The 14,575-nt window shown below is 36.3% G+C and overlaps 1 protein-coding gene across 1 annotated transcript; it reads right to left on the bottom strand.

Moving 5' to 3' along the window:
- Nucleotides 1-879: 879 nt before the first annotated feature.
- On the bottom strand, nt 880-12,743 carry LOC121432121 (aldo-keto reductase family 1 member B1-like). The gene is made up of 9 exons (XM_041629977.1): nt 12,429-12,743; nt 10,798-10,965; nt 9,991-10,107; nt 5,835-5,915; nt 4,974-5,093; nt 3,588-3,694; nt 2,167-2,335; nt 1,614-1,696; nt 880-1,203 (listed from the first exon to the last, which is right to left on the bottom strand). Exons 1-9 carry the CDS (start codon nt 12,501-12,503, stop codon nt 1,173-1,175), a joined length of 951 nt encoding a protein of 316 aa, XP_041485911.1. The 5' UTR covers nt 12,504-12,743; the 3' UTR covers nt 880-1,172.
- Between the last annotated feature and the right edge of the window lie 1,832 nt (nt 12,744-14,575).

The following is a 14,575-nucleotide window of genomic DNA, read 5'->3' as shown; positions in this document are numbered from 1 at the left end:
ATCTGAAATATTTTTACCCGATTTCCTTTAAATTACATCACATAAAAACGTAAAATCGCCTCGGCCTAGAATTATCTCCCGTCGAAAGAGAAACAAATAATACTGAGCTTCCTACGATTTCGTTACTTCTACAAACCATTAAAATATCTTTAACATTTCCAGTTCTTAATATTTTCCATGTTACTGAATCCGTTGAAATTATTCTATATCGTCATATAATTCATTGAATGTGGGATTACGTGTTTAGTATGCTTACAATGACGTACAGATCGGAAGAAGACAGAATACAATGCAGTTCGATATTTTCGTCCATTTTCCTCTGTTCACATGCCACATCAAGGTTTCTTCATGTTATTCCCTTCCTCAGTTGATGACCTTGTACACCGTACACACCGTTGTCATACCAACAAAACCGACTCCAAACCGACAGATAACGTTTCACATGGTATCAGGTAGTTTTAGCACCTCGACGCAGGACAAATTCGGAACACAGTAAATTTATTGAAAATGCCCGTCAAATGGCAGTGGGCAGCTGGGAGGTCTTTATAGAAATTTGGTGACCGGGGAACAGCAGTTTCCAGGGTTGACGAAAATTTGCAAATATCTCGTTTGTCCGAAGTCCAGGACAATATTGTTACTTTGATTCACAAATTTTCGACAAAGACTAACTTTTTGGCTGCTCTTTGTCATCAAGGGCTTTTGGCAATACATTTTTTATGCTTTTGTAAGCGTTCTGTGTCACGGTGCAAAAACTCACAAATTTCTTCTGTCGTCCAGGGCCCGGTCTTACAAAGAGTTGCGATTGATCCAATCAATCACAACTATGCGAAGCCAGCAACGTCAACATCTAAAATGAATATTTGTTGAAACTATTTTCTAGATGATTATGATGTATATTCATGCATTCATCAGTGTCTTGAAGATTCCATGTGATTCTCTTTGTTTACTAAGGAGATTTCAATTTCCTGTAGGAAACAAAATTATGGTATGGATGGATTTCCATATTCTTGAGATTGATTGGATCGATCGTAACTCTTTGTAAGACGGGGCCTTGGGGTCGGTGGGACTGTAGGACCATATGTCACAGTCACACATATTCTACATCGATCGATGGTACATCATGCAAGCCTGCCCGTTATCGGTTACGGTGGTGTAACTGTATCATCACTTTGTTAAAATGGGTAGTATTTCAGCGACTTTGACCTGTTTTAGAGGGGGGGGGGATGAGAACATGAATATTTTTTTTATTCTGGTATGTGACGAATCCAAAATCGATATTGAAAAAAGAAGTAGATATTGATATCTATTATTTTGATCAACAATTAGATACGTTTTTGTCATATTTTTGAAGAAAAGTACTCATAGATATAAAAAAAAAATAATAATCACTCAGTCGATAATAGGCCTACTGTATACATGTATATCACCTAGACATTCAGACGGTTAGTTTACCAATTCACGTAGAGGGCGACATACTGCGATTGTCGTCGAAAGAACTTTAAACGCATCAACGTGTAGGCTTATGTTATTGATGAGATTTTTGAGTGAACCATGTTTTTAATAGACACATTTAAATACATTATTGGTAATTAAATCATAAAAAAATAACTTACATAGGAAAGTCGAGAAACCTGTAATCTCTATTCAGATCTACGAGGGCTTGCATCTCTTCTTTACTCAACTCAAAATTGAGGGCCTGCATCAAAGAAAATGATATAAGGGAATAATGATTAGGATACAAAAAGATCACTTTCAGAACAACAACCTGTTTTTTTTTAATTCTTTGATTTACACCAAACGCAAGATAAACTTTAAAATCCTATAACATATGAAACCTTTTATTCCATGATGATTTGACAAATTTTACGAAGACAAAATAAAATCAAATAAACGGTGTCATTGATTCATTGGACAGTCTGTGGTGACGCAAGGTTTGTGACGATCGCTTGCGTTCGTGTAGCGGAGATTGGGCAGGGTGGCCACACCCTTTCGAGAAAAGAGGGCCGGAGCTTTTCTCGAAAGAGTGGGTTGAGGGCCTTGTCTACAAGCTAGGGGTATATGCTAAATTTAGTTTTCATTTCATCTTAAACCAGTATTCAGAATCGCCTTCGTCTGGCATCGTAAGTTTTAAATCTTCGATACAAAAAATATTCCCCTTGCACCTACCTCAAAATTCTGCTGGATTCTTGATGACGTCACACTCTTTGGAATGACGACCACGCCCCTTTGGATCTGGTATCTGATCAGCACCTGAGCAGTAGACACGCCCCTTTTCTTAGCAATATCGAGGACTACTTTGTCTTCCATTAATACGGGGTCGGTGGGAGTCCTTTTACTGCGTAAAGGATGATAATAAAGATTACTTCCATTTGATCTTTATATTTTTTTTTCAGTTTTTGCCACAAAAAGTGGATTTTATTTGGCTTATAGTAATCAGTCGGGTCGCGAGCGCGTGCGAAATCACTCGGGATTTGGAATTCGAAGCGATATTTTTCTAACCGTGTCTTCAATGGGACAAACACGCTGGGAAAATAAAATGAACTTGAAATTCGAGTTTCGTTTTAAGCCGGCAAGTGCCTTAAATAAAATGTACTAGACTACTGTTTTAACATAACAAACAAGCGAATTTTGACTACCGTTTAACCTAATCACATTCCACATATTTGATCTAATTTCTGTTGAATTTTGTGTACACCTCATGTACTTCTCTCTCTCCACACTCGATTTTGATCGTGAGGTACTGAACTGAAGTTATTGGTCACAAACACACGAACTAAAGTGTCATCCATTATATAATCCGCATCTTGCTCATGCTCACAAACATTACACAGAATGTTCAGTTTTAAGGACAAACTTCATGAAATTTCAAAAACAAATATTTGGCTCGCTCTTCGCGCTCGCACTCTTCAGTTTTCAGTTTTATTTTTTCTTATTTCCAACAAAACAGTATACAAAATCCGTCATAAATACAGTTATAACAATTGAAATGTAATAAAGAAACATGTAACACACACACACACATATATACATATATATATATTGTAAAGAAATGGATGAAGAGAACAATAGTATAGGCGTAGCTTAAATCAAGGTTCCCCAGAACTATCCACCCCTTGGAAAAAAATTGGTGGTGCCGAAAAAATGTCTCTGCCGGGAATCGAACGCGGGCCCCCAGCTTTGAACGCCGGTGCCTTAACCACTAGACCACAGAGACTGGTTAGTGACTAGGGCGAACCAGATCCGATTGACCGTCAGATAGACAGATTTTCGACACCATACCAATTATAATTTCCTTTGTCGGGTGAAGGTGGGTTTAGAACAATGACAAGCCGCCATGCCTCAGCTGGATCAAAGCTATTGCTTCGATACAGTACACGTATGGGAGAAGAAATACAAATGTGTAAATTTATACATGTACAACAGCTTCAGTTCCATAACCTATGTTTTTGACACCACCCGGTATATATTTAGTTTCCAAGACATCATATTTTACCCTTGTGGTCAGTTCCTTAGACCTCCATTTCAGGGTTTCGTGAGTGTAACACACCCCCATTAAAATATAATTTGAGTGCCCACCGGGCTCTTACCCCGGTCGTTCTGGTGACCCAAGAGGACTGTACGCTGTCACAGTGATACCATGCTTCTTGCATAATTCAATCAATTCATTTTGTGCCAGCAGTGGATGACATTCAACCTGATGAAACAAAAAAAAAATAGTTTGAAAGATAATTCATAAACATCCAAGACCAATACCGTGGATTAAACAATTGGCCTTAACTAAAAAAAGACATATTTTATAATTTTCGACCGACTAAATGTCAAATAGAATTATTAACAATGTTAACAGGGAAATCGTTTGAATGGATATTCAGAACAAAACATGCCCCCTCCTACATTAAAAAATGAACTCATATTTACTCACGTGGCACATTTTATAAAATTTTCGTGTGTAAACATTGAGTAAAACGCATTTTGTGAAAATGCCATTAGAGCAGCAAGGGGGGGGGGGGTCGGGGGGGGGGTATTGTGCAGCGGTAGCGCCCGATACAACCACGCACAAGGTGAAAATGTGCACCCTTATTTAGAGTGTTTGCAAATTTGTGGGTGCAACTTATCTTTCTTCATTCAAATGGGTGCAAACTTGTTCAATTTAAAGGGTATAACTTTGTACATTTACGATGCACAATGTAATTTACTACAACCCTGAAGGTGCACCCCTCTTAGAATGAAAAGGTTGCATACGAAAAGGAGTTTCCAATGAGATATTTGGATCGTGTACAAATTTAATTTTGTACAAGATCGACCAAAGTACACTGCAAAAACTCCGGTGTTGATTTAACACCAGCCCAGAATCTATATATGTCCACACCAGAGAAGTATTGAAACAACACCAGTTTGGAATCAAACCGATGCTACATGTATTTTAATTGATGTTGTATAAACACCTATCCGGTTTTAGACCAAAACGAAACTGGTGTTGTTTAACACTGCTCTGGTGTGGACATATGTAGATTCCGGGCTGGTGTTAAATCAACACCGGAGTTTTGCAGTGTATTTGCTCTCTCTCTTGCAGCGTGTGATTTTGTTCTGGGTTAGTATTAGGTCTTTGTGTATATTATTTAATGCCATAATTTTTGTAATTATTTATTATATATTATATATTGTTCTTTGTATACCAACAGCCGGAATATGATATTTGTGCCAATGTAATTTTTATTTTGAGCATGACAATAAATTTTGAATATCTGAATATCTCTCTCTAAAAAAATAGTTATTTTACATTTGTAGTGAACAGAATTGCAAGAACGAAGCCTTCACACAATTTCTCCTATTGAATGGGTGAGATCAACTCGACAATAAGTGAAAGTATCTCTATAATCTGACAAATTTAATTCACTCCCTTCGAGGAGTAAATTATCTAATCGATTTTCTTAGAGCGAAAGATACCAAACCATATCCAGGGGAATACCTACTTGTAGATTGGCTATAGGGTGCCGGGGCGGAAGATCAAGAACGCGTTGAATCTGAGATTGGTTGAAGTTGCAAACTCCAATAGCTCGGACTAATCCCTTATCAACCAGAGATTCCATGCTCTATGCCAAAGAAAGAAATGATAATTATTTATCCTCAGGGTAGCTACTTCAACATGTTGAATCAGCAATCAGATGATCTTCTAGCGGTTACCATGGTTACTGCATAATGCGTCTGTTTCTGTCTAGCACGTGACAAGAAGACAATGTGTCACATGGGATCGAAAGAGGATCCAAATTTAAGAGGGTATTCCAGGTTGAAAATAATATGATTTGAACAGATTTAGAGAAAATAGACAAACAAAACACTGAAAATTTGAACAAAATCGGGCAAGAAATAACAAAGTTATGACACTTTAACGATCTGCATTATTTCGCTCAAATAGTTGTGCATGTATTCATGAATATTTAATGAGCGAATGAAATGATGTCACAGCCCCATTTGTTCGTTTGTATTTTATTGTATAGAATTATGTTTAATGTTGCAGGCAGGTGTCTTCATCACACTGTAAAAAAAACCTTCCAAAATTTACAAAATTGTTTAGTATCTTTTTACCCAACCATTATGCATGTTCCCATTTTACCCAACATTGGGTAAAATTTTACTCAGTTTTTTTTTTTTTTTAGAGTGCGGCCATGCAGTCTTGGAGCACCTGCGTTTGGCTATTCGGCGCTGTCCCAAACATCTACTGGCGTCACTTCACAAACCATGCATGGAGACAGTTTAGCCCATTATGGTGCCACCGGATGCGCCACCCCTGAGAATTCAAAGGAAATTTTGCAAAGAAAAAGAAAATCTCTCACCTTCCATACATCAACATAATCGATAGAATCATTCCCTATTAACATCCCGTCCTCGCCTAAAGGAAAGACGCCTTTATCGTCCTGTAGAATTGGAAGTAAAGCGGTAAAGGATGTATTAAAACAATTGTCTTATACCTTGGTCACATTTGATCTACGGCAGCCGTACGGCGAGTCGACAACAGCAGTTTTATTAATTTCAATTCAAACCACCTATATGCAGTTGGTACAAAAAAATTGAAACGGCTGTTTTCGACTCGCCTGATGCATTCATTCACATACATTTTTTTTAAAGAGAGCCGGATACATACACACACACACCCACCCCCTCACGCACATCCACACACACACACAGTGTGTGTGTGTATATGAGTTTTTGTCAGACATGTATCAATCAGATATGATTATTAACGTCTGGTACCGACCTTTAACGTCACCATCCGAAAGACGTGACCAGGGTTCGAACCTCGAACCTCTGCATCAATTTGTAACTTCCCCCACGTACCTTGGATTACAGGCGCACACCACAACGCCACACACACCCCCTCTTCCTTAACCCTTATCTAATGGGGGGGGGGGTCAATTCGACACATTTCTTCACTACGCCGTCGCGCCTTCTTGTGCATCTTTTGAGACCAAAATTGCAAACCCCGGGGACGTGGTTCTAAAATTACGCAACATTTCGTAAGCGCATGCCACACCCAAAATTATTCAAAAACATGATTCCGTTTACAAGTCAATGCAAATTGTGTTTTTCAACCAAAATTTATAAAATGTATAGGTTTTCCCGTCCAATTTCGTCAAAATTTCAACCGATTTAATGATGTAATAGTTCAATTTGCAACTAATTCGAATGACCTATGAGATAAACATTTAAATACCCAAATACTTTATTTGATTTAATCATATTGGCACGCGATTTCATGGTTATTTCATTTAAACAAGTATAAAGATCAAGCAAATTCAAATAGCCGAAGAGATGTTTTCAAATTCGCAACGGTACCCTCCTTGCGAAGGTTTAGGAATTCAAAATCATTAATATGCGATCACTTATAGGATATGGACAGTGTTTTCGTTTTTATTTTATTTTTTTACTTCATTTGAATGATTATGGAAATGGGTTTTACTTCTTAATTGGATGTTTACCATTATACTGAAATGTATCATCCATCTGAAAAACCATCATCGGAACAACAACTCGTTTTTCCACTTTCATTCAACTATAGAACGTGGTCAATACCATCACTTCCCCACAACGATATAATTTACAATTATGTGAAATAAAAAAAGAACAAGATGATGAAAAAAATACCTACCATTGACATAGGTCATCCACCCACTCACTGGCGGATCCAGGGGGGGGGAGTGGCACACCCGGCTCGTGTCCGTGCCCCCCCCCCCTTTGAGAGCCACAATTTAAAAAAAATCGTGGACCGTCCCTTATTCTTTGGTCCATGGGGGGGGGGGTGGCACACCCGGCTCGTGTCCGTGCCCCCCCCCCCTTTGAGAGCCACAATTTGAAAAAAATCGTGGACCGTCCCTTATTCTTTGGTTAAAAACCTTCGGTTTTGCTCGTCAAATTCCTAGGGAAAATGCCCCCTTTTTTGGAAATCCTTGATCCGCCCCTGCACCCACTCATTAATCACTAAAAGAATAACCGTTCACAACCATATCCTATATCATATAAGTGTTACATGAATTACGTCTTTATCAAACATAATGGAATAAAATTATTCTAACTGAAAGATTAGAAAAAAAGGTAGGGTAAAGTTTGGAGAAAAAAAATTGTATAACGTTATGGAAGAAAAATGAACACAGAAACATGTTATCTGAATTTGGACGTTTAAAGTGCAAATATGTGTGCCGATTAATGAAATTGAAAATGGTATTTTGGGTGAAATTAAACGATCAGTTCGTCGTTGCGAAATTAAATGACGACTTTGGGCCATTAATTTGAACGAATTTCTCCCTAAATTGAATTTCTACCAAATTCAAAGGAATGATATAGAACGGAATTAAATGATGAATAAATGAAAATGAACCATGTGTGCAGAGGGTTGACAAAATATTTCGAATTTGAAAGTCCTTTCATTAATTTAAATGCAACCCTGATGGACGGGAAAACCTATATTAGCATTTTATTGTTGTTGTTTTAAAAAGGATTTGTTTTATGCTATTTATGATTGCAAAAGGGTCCCCGACAAAGGTCTTTGGAAAAACAATAAGGATCAAAGGTTTGAAAACACAAAGAAATACACAAAAATAAACAATAAAATACATGAGAAATTAATTACATTGTGGCAATTTTTTGTCGATATTTGTTAGAAATATAAAAATTGATACTCTTACCAAAAATTAGCATTCTACTAGCTATATAAAGTCAGTTAAAGGCAAAAACATACACCAAAAAAATTACGGCAAATTTCATACGCTTATTTGCATAATTGATTAATTAAACACTATAAACAATTATCATTTGGAAAATGTTACGTTAAAGTCTTGTAGGTTACATCAGGCTGCAGGCGCGAGCACATTTTCGCGGTTATCGCGCAATCAGCGGCCGAGATCTGGGGGGGGGTCAAGTATATTCTGGTCTGAAATAGCCCAGTTTAAGGACAAGCCCACCCCAACATAAAGTTGATTTCAATAAAAAGAGAAAAATCCAACAAGCATAGCATTGAATTTTTTTTCAAAATCGGATGTGAAATAAGAAAGTTATGATCTTTTAATGTTTCGCTTAATTTCACAAAGCAGACATCCTGGTCGGTATGCAAATGAGTAGACTAATGACGTCATCCACTCACTATTTCTTTTGTATTCTATTATATCAAATATGAAATATTATAATTTTCTCCCCATTGACAAGCGAAAAAAGATTAATTCCTCCCTGAACATGTCGAATTGGCATTGTTTAATACTAAAAGGTTCAGTCAAGTTGGTCCTTATTGTCAAATCTGTATAAAAAAAAATGTATAATTCAAACAATAGAAAAATAAGAAATAGTGCATGTCACTGAGTTTTGCCTATCACTGTTTTGTGAAAAATAAGGGAAACTTTAAAATGTCATTACTTTCTTATTTTACATCCAATTTTGATGAAATTTTCAGCGATATGCTAGTTTGATTTTTCTCTGTTATTCAAATCAACATTTTTATGCGGTAGCTTGACCTTTAAAAAATAGTGTTAAACAAACTATACACAAAACAATATCGTCGCATCCTTGTCCTACGTACATTCACTACCTTACACTCACTCACACCAATCCATAAGCTCGCTTCTCTTTTTACACTTCGTCTACTTGTTGTTTTGCACTCTGTGACATGAAAATTTCGTCCATGAATAATTAATCTAACCATGATCATATTGACCATATAGTTATTAGACAAAATGGATATAACCTAACTGGAAAATAAAATAAATTGTTGCGAAAGGGCAAAATGGCCATTATACCAAATGGTTGGTAGACGAACTACATGCACTGCAAAAAACTCCGGTGTTGATTTAACACCAGCCCGGAATCTATATATGTCCACACCAGAGAAGTGTTAAACAACACCAGTTTGGTTTTGGTCTAACACCTGATAGGTGTTTATACAACGCCAATTAGTATTAAAACAGCATCGGTTTCGAACTGGTGTTGTTTCAATACTTCTCTGGTGTGGACATATATAGATTCCGGGCTGGTGTTAAACAAACACCGGAGTTTTGCAGTGTACGATTAGACCATGAGGGATGGGACCAAGCGGAAAACAGAGAAACCGGGTGTCGACCACTTGGAATTTTATCAATGAAATAAAGCCCCTACACACTAAGAAATAAAGGTTCAAAATTGAACCCCGAAAGGTTGATGCAAAATCAGCACCCTATGGGTTCAGAAATTGAACCCCTGATTTAGGGTTAAAAAATTGAACCCTGCGGTTGGGGTTCATTTTTGCACCCTGCGGGTTCATTTTTGCACCCTAAATTTTATAGTGAAACCCTAGGGGTGCAGTTTTGAACCCGCAGGGTGCGAAAATGAACCCCAACCGCAGGGTTCAATTTTTGAACCCATAGGGTGCTGATTTTGCATCAACCTTTCAGGGTTCAATTTTGAACCTTTAATTCATAGTGTGTATATAACCCCCTCAACAAGAGAAAAATCAACAGATTTCTTTATTACCACAAGGGACATCGGCCAATGTATCAAGTAGAGATCAATATAATCGAGACCAAGATTTTTCATTGATTCTCGGCAGCAGGGTTCAACCTTGTCTGGTTTATGAGCTGAGATCCACAGCTAAAGAGAGAGAAAAAAAGAACGAGATATAGTTTTTATTCAAGTTTCAAAATTTACTTTATTTCAACTCAACAACAACATCAGAGTAATTTGTTACACTGCGACAAGAAACCCCCAAAAAATGACAAAAATGATCAAATATTCAAACTTCTTTAAAACAGTTCGGATATTCATTTAAAGGTGGCAGAGAATATTGACCCTTTCCATTTTCTTTCTTTTCCACCTGCCATTGAACCGATACTACACAAACCAAAGCTATTACATTAAGCTCATAACCATACCATTGGTCAATTTGAAGTCTTTGCCATTAATGTGACTGTGCATAAAATAAAACATCGGATCAGATTCCATAATGAGATTCATCTGATTGGTAGCATTCAAATTAAACATTTCTTTTTTCATATATTTTCACCATCAAGTTGGTTTCACCCTGAGAACTTAATTCGCCTTGTCGTTTCTGCAAGCTTCTTCAGATTGATTGTTAAATCTTACTTAATCCAGATCAAGATATAAATCTAGTCTTTGTTCTCGAAAACTAACATCATATCTTGCAAATTTCCCTTTTCTTTTAATTGTTTTAAATTTTTCTTGGTATTTGGGATGTTATTTTTAGGGTAACATGACCCACAAGCCCCCTATCTGTACAAGCCAGTGACCATTACAATGATGTTGTTCTTTACTCATAATTACCTTCGTGGTTACGAAGAGGTCTTCTCTCTTGATTGTTCCGTCGGTCATCTTTGTTTTGATTCCCTCGCCGACCTCGCTCTCATTGGAGTAGATGTACGCTGCATCGATGTGACGATATCCACACTCGATGGCCGTCTCGACAGCGGCTCGCACCTTTCCCTTCTCCGACTACCACAAAAAAATATGATTGGAAATCAGAAAGGCGATGATAACGGCGCAGTCATTACGATCCCGGGAAGAGAGGAAGGGAGTATACGCAACCTCACCGGGGTAAAAATAATTTATAACAATAACATGCTAAAATTCATATTCAAACCATCAAGTACAGTATGTGAACTCTTCTCTTTAACATTTTGGGCCTGCGCTTCACGCTCGCAACATGTTATTATAGTGCCATTAATATTCCTTAAAGGGCACCCTTTTCATAAGTATATCGAAAGTATTAGTTTGCGCTTCGCGCTAGTAAATGTAGTATTATCTGTGTAGAGAGACGTGCATCGTGTTTTTGATAACATAGAATTGTGTGTTGACAGAGATTCATATTTTGTTCAGGAGGATTGAATGACACTTGAAATATCCCGTTTTAAGTTAATATGCAAACAAATTGTACAGAAATGTATAGTGTCCATGATTATAAAAAGTGGTTAGAATGTTCCTTTTCAGGTTTAGATCTCACTTAAAGTACAGTGACGTCAATTTCTTAGTATCAATCCGACTGGAATTATCACTGGAGTAGAATAATTATATTTCATAAGGAAATGTCTATATGGGTTATTATGCTTTCCCTATTGCAAAATCAATGTACAATGACATATTTGTTAATTCTTTTTTGCATATATTCAATGATTAGATATTTCGTAGACAGAAAGGCAAGCATTCTTAATAGAGTGAAATCTGAAAAAGTTTATATATATACCTATAACAAATTCAGTCTTTTTATTTCATCATGCCAACTGAAACTTGTTATTTTATTTCCATTCAAACCTAATATATATATACAAATTAATATAAATCAGATACAAATGAACGGATGAATATTTAACATAATCTGTAATTGTAAGACAGACTTCAAATTGTAAATTGAAAAAAAATCACCAAAAAAAGTTCACGAAAAATGTTCGTGAAAATTTTTACCACATGAAGCAAGTTGCTGATTTATTGAATTCATTTTGTTTTTCAAATAGGAAAAAAAATCAAATATGTACGTCCATTAATACAAACAGTGTGCTTACATGCATAAAGGAAAATCAAATACACAAACGTAACATAATGAGATTAAAGTAAACGGTGATTAAAATTACGATAGAAGGATTACATGTAGGGCCTTTTGACATGTGAATCTTGAATCATCATTGTAATGATGATTGCTATTGTAATCGTGACTGTGATTAGCGTTCGTGATTCTATCATGTTCTAGATTGGTTTCACAAAAGCTATTCGTCATTAGCCTTATTTTTCACTGGAATCATCATTCAAATTACGATTTTTTTACCGTGTGAAAGGGCGGGTAGAAAGCTGAACAAACTTGCTTGTAAATGGTAGCTGGCCAGAGTAGATAACTGAATACAAATATAATTGAATGATTACAATAAATGGTGAATAATTGAATAATTACATAAAATTGAACGTACCTGCCATGTCCCCAATCCAAGAAGAGGAAACTTTGCCCCACCGGGTAAAGCTGTGAACAGATTTGAGGCAGCCATTATTTTCTCAGCTCGCCAAAATGTAAATATGGAAAGAAAGACTGGAGAACCACCGTATGGGATCAGGCACACAAAACGTTTCTTCTAATTCTAAGTGCAGTTAGTTTTCAAATGATGATAAACCCCGCTTTTATAGCGCTTAATACACCGGATCGACGTCTCTAAGCGCTTTACAGATTATAAGATTTTTCTAGTTGAAGATGTAGTGTCGATTTCATTTCATAAATTATTTTAAGTAAACATGTTAAAAGCAATAGACTTGCGACCTTTGAATTGGACGGTGTATTTAAGGACACCTAAAGTCAACACCATGGTCAACACCGGGGCTAATGTCATGATAACCCTAAGATCGACAAATAAAAGAATAATGACTTGACAAAAATAATGTTCAAAGTCCGATATCATATGTTCCGTTATCTTTTCAACTTCTTCGGAATTTTTGGTTTTGGACGATAATGAAAATTATGCCTTTTGACTGTGTCAAGTACTCAAAAACATAAAATATCGCGTAAAAGCAGTATTGAATTTCTTCTTTTAAAAGAAATGACTCCAGGCCTGCATACCATGAATAAATAATATTAGATAGTCTCCTTTAATCATGTTTAAAACCTTATTAGATCAGTTCGTAGTTACTTCATGGATGATAGTCATCCTCATTCTACGCCTTGCCCCCACTCAGTCTACTCTGTACATAATTTCTTGTCATACATGCATACCTTTTGTTTAATCTTCATCTTTCTGGCCTAATCCTCTCTCTGTACTTTCTATATCTCCGTTTAATTACCCTTTCCCCTTACTCACTTTTTCTGTCTGTCTCCCTATGCTGTCTTTATCCTTCCCCATCTTCTCTTTTCTAATTCTTTTCATTCATGCATGTACAATGTGCCTCATTATAGTGGTTATAATTTGCATACTTAATATTTATTATGTTCAATACAATTATGATTTAATTTACTTTCAACAATTTATTTCCTTGTATTACAATAAGAAGTTATAGTAATTTTATGTCATTGCATGTTTGTATTTAAGTATCTATCTATTGTTGTAAATTGTACACATGTTTTTTATTCAGCCTTTGGCTTTTTCTTTCATTATGATAGGCAGATTTCAAAGCCAGATATTACGTAAACATGCCTTACATAGCAGTATGAACTGAATAGACCAGGTGAATAGAATAGCACGCCAATGAACACTCTATGGAGGTATTGTTGCATTTCTACTTCAAATGCATTTTATAACATGCTGTGTACTTGGCAACCTGTGAAATACCATTCGTTCGTGGACGCATTGTGGTTTTTTGTGGATATAAATGAAAAACACAATGCACAAGAATATATGAATAATCAAGACATCAAAGTTGGTGCTTATCTCATTAAATTTTAAACCACCATGTCACTTTAGTACCAATGACCTTCCACTGATCATGCGCTGGAGTGGAAATACATTTCGATCTGTTACAAACATTCAAAACTCGCCTAAGAAACACTCTAATGCTCAATACATATTAACTTTAATCAAATTTATTGGAGTGGAGTCAAAGTATACAATGCGTATCAATAAAAAGTTTACACTTGGAAAAGGTCCTGGGAATTGAAAAATACAGCAAGGGGGTATTTTTTCACATATATTCTTGGGTTTGGGTCTCCTCTATTAAATCAAAGTAAAAATTTTGACAGAATGTTACGCTTGAGCAGTTGAGTAAGAAATGTTAAATTTTGTAAAGCTCGTAGAAACTGGTTTTCGCAAAAATGCTCATTTTCATGTGTCAAGGAAAAAGGCGAGAACAAACTGACCTTCTTTGGCATTTGTGGCAAAGTAAAATAAAACAGATAAAGTTACACTTTTTGTAACAACTTCGCCACCCAAATTAACATTTTAACCCTAGGCAAGCATAATTTTTGCCTTTTTGTGCCAGCTGGATCCGAGGATATAACTGAATATAATCAAAAGTTTACTTTAGACATATCCAGCATACTTTAACTAAGTTTTAATCATTTAAAGTGGGAGCACATTCCATATCTTATTTAACATTCGTTTCTTCCCATTTTCTCCAAACTTGACAATGATTAACA

This window comes from Lytechinus variegatus, chromosome 18, assembly GCF_018143015.1.
Source record: "Lytechinus variegatus isolate NC3 chromosome 18, Lvar_3.0, whole genome shotgun sequence".
In the NCBI taxonomy this organism is placed as follows: domain Eukaryota; kingdom Metazoa; phylum Echinodermata; class Echinoidea; order Temnopleuroida; family Toxopneustidae; genus Lytechinus; species Lytechinus variegatus.
The sequence above is the reverse complement of the archived record's forward strand: the minus strand, read 5'-3'. Positions and strand labels throughout refer to the sequence as shown.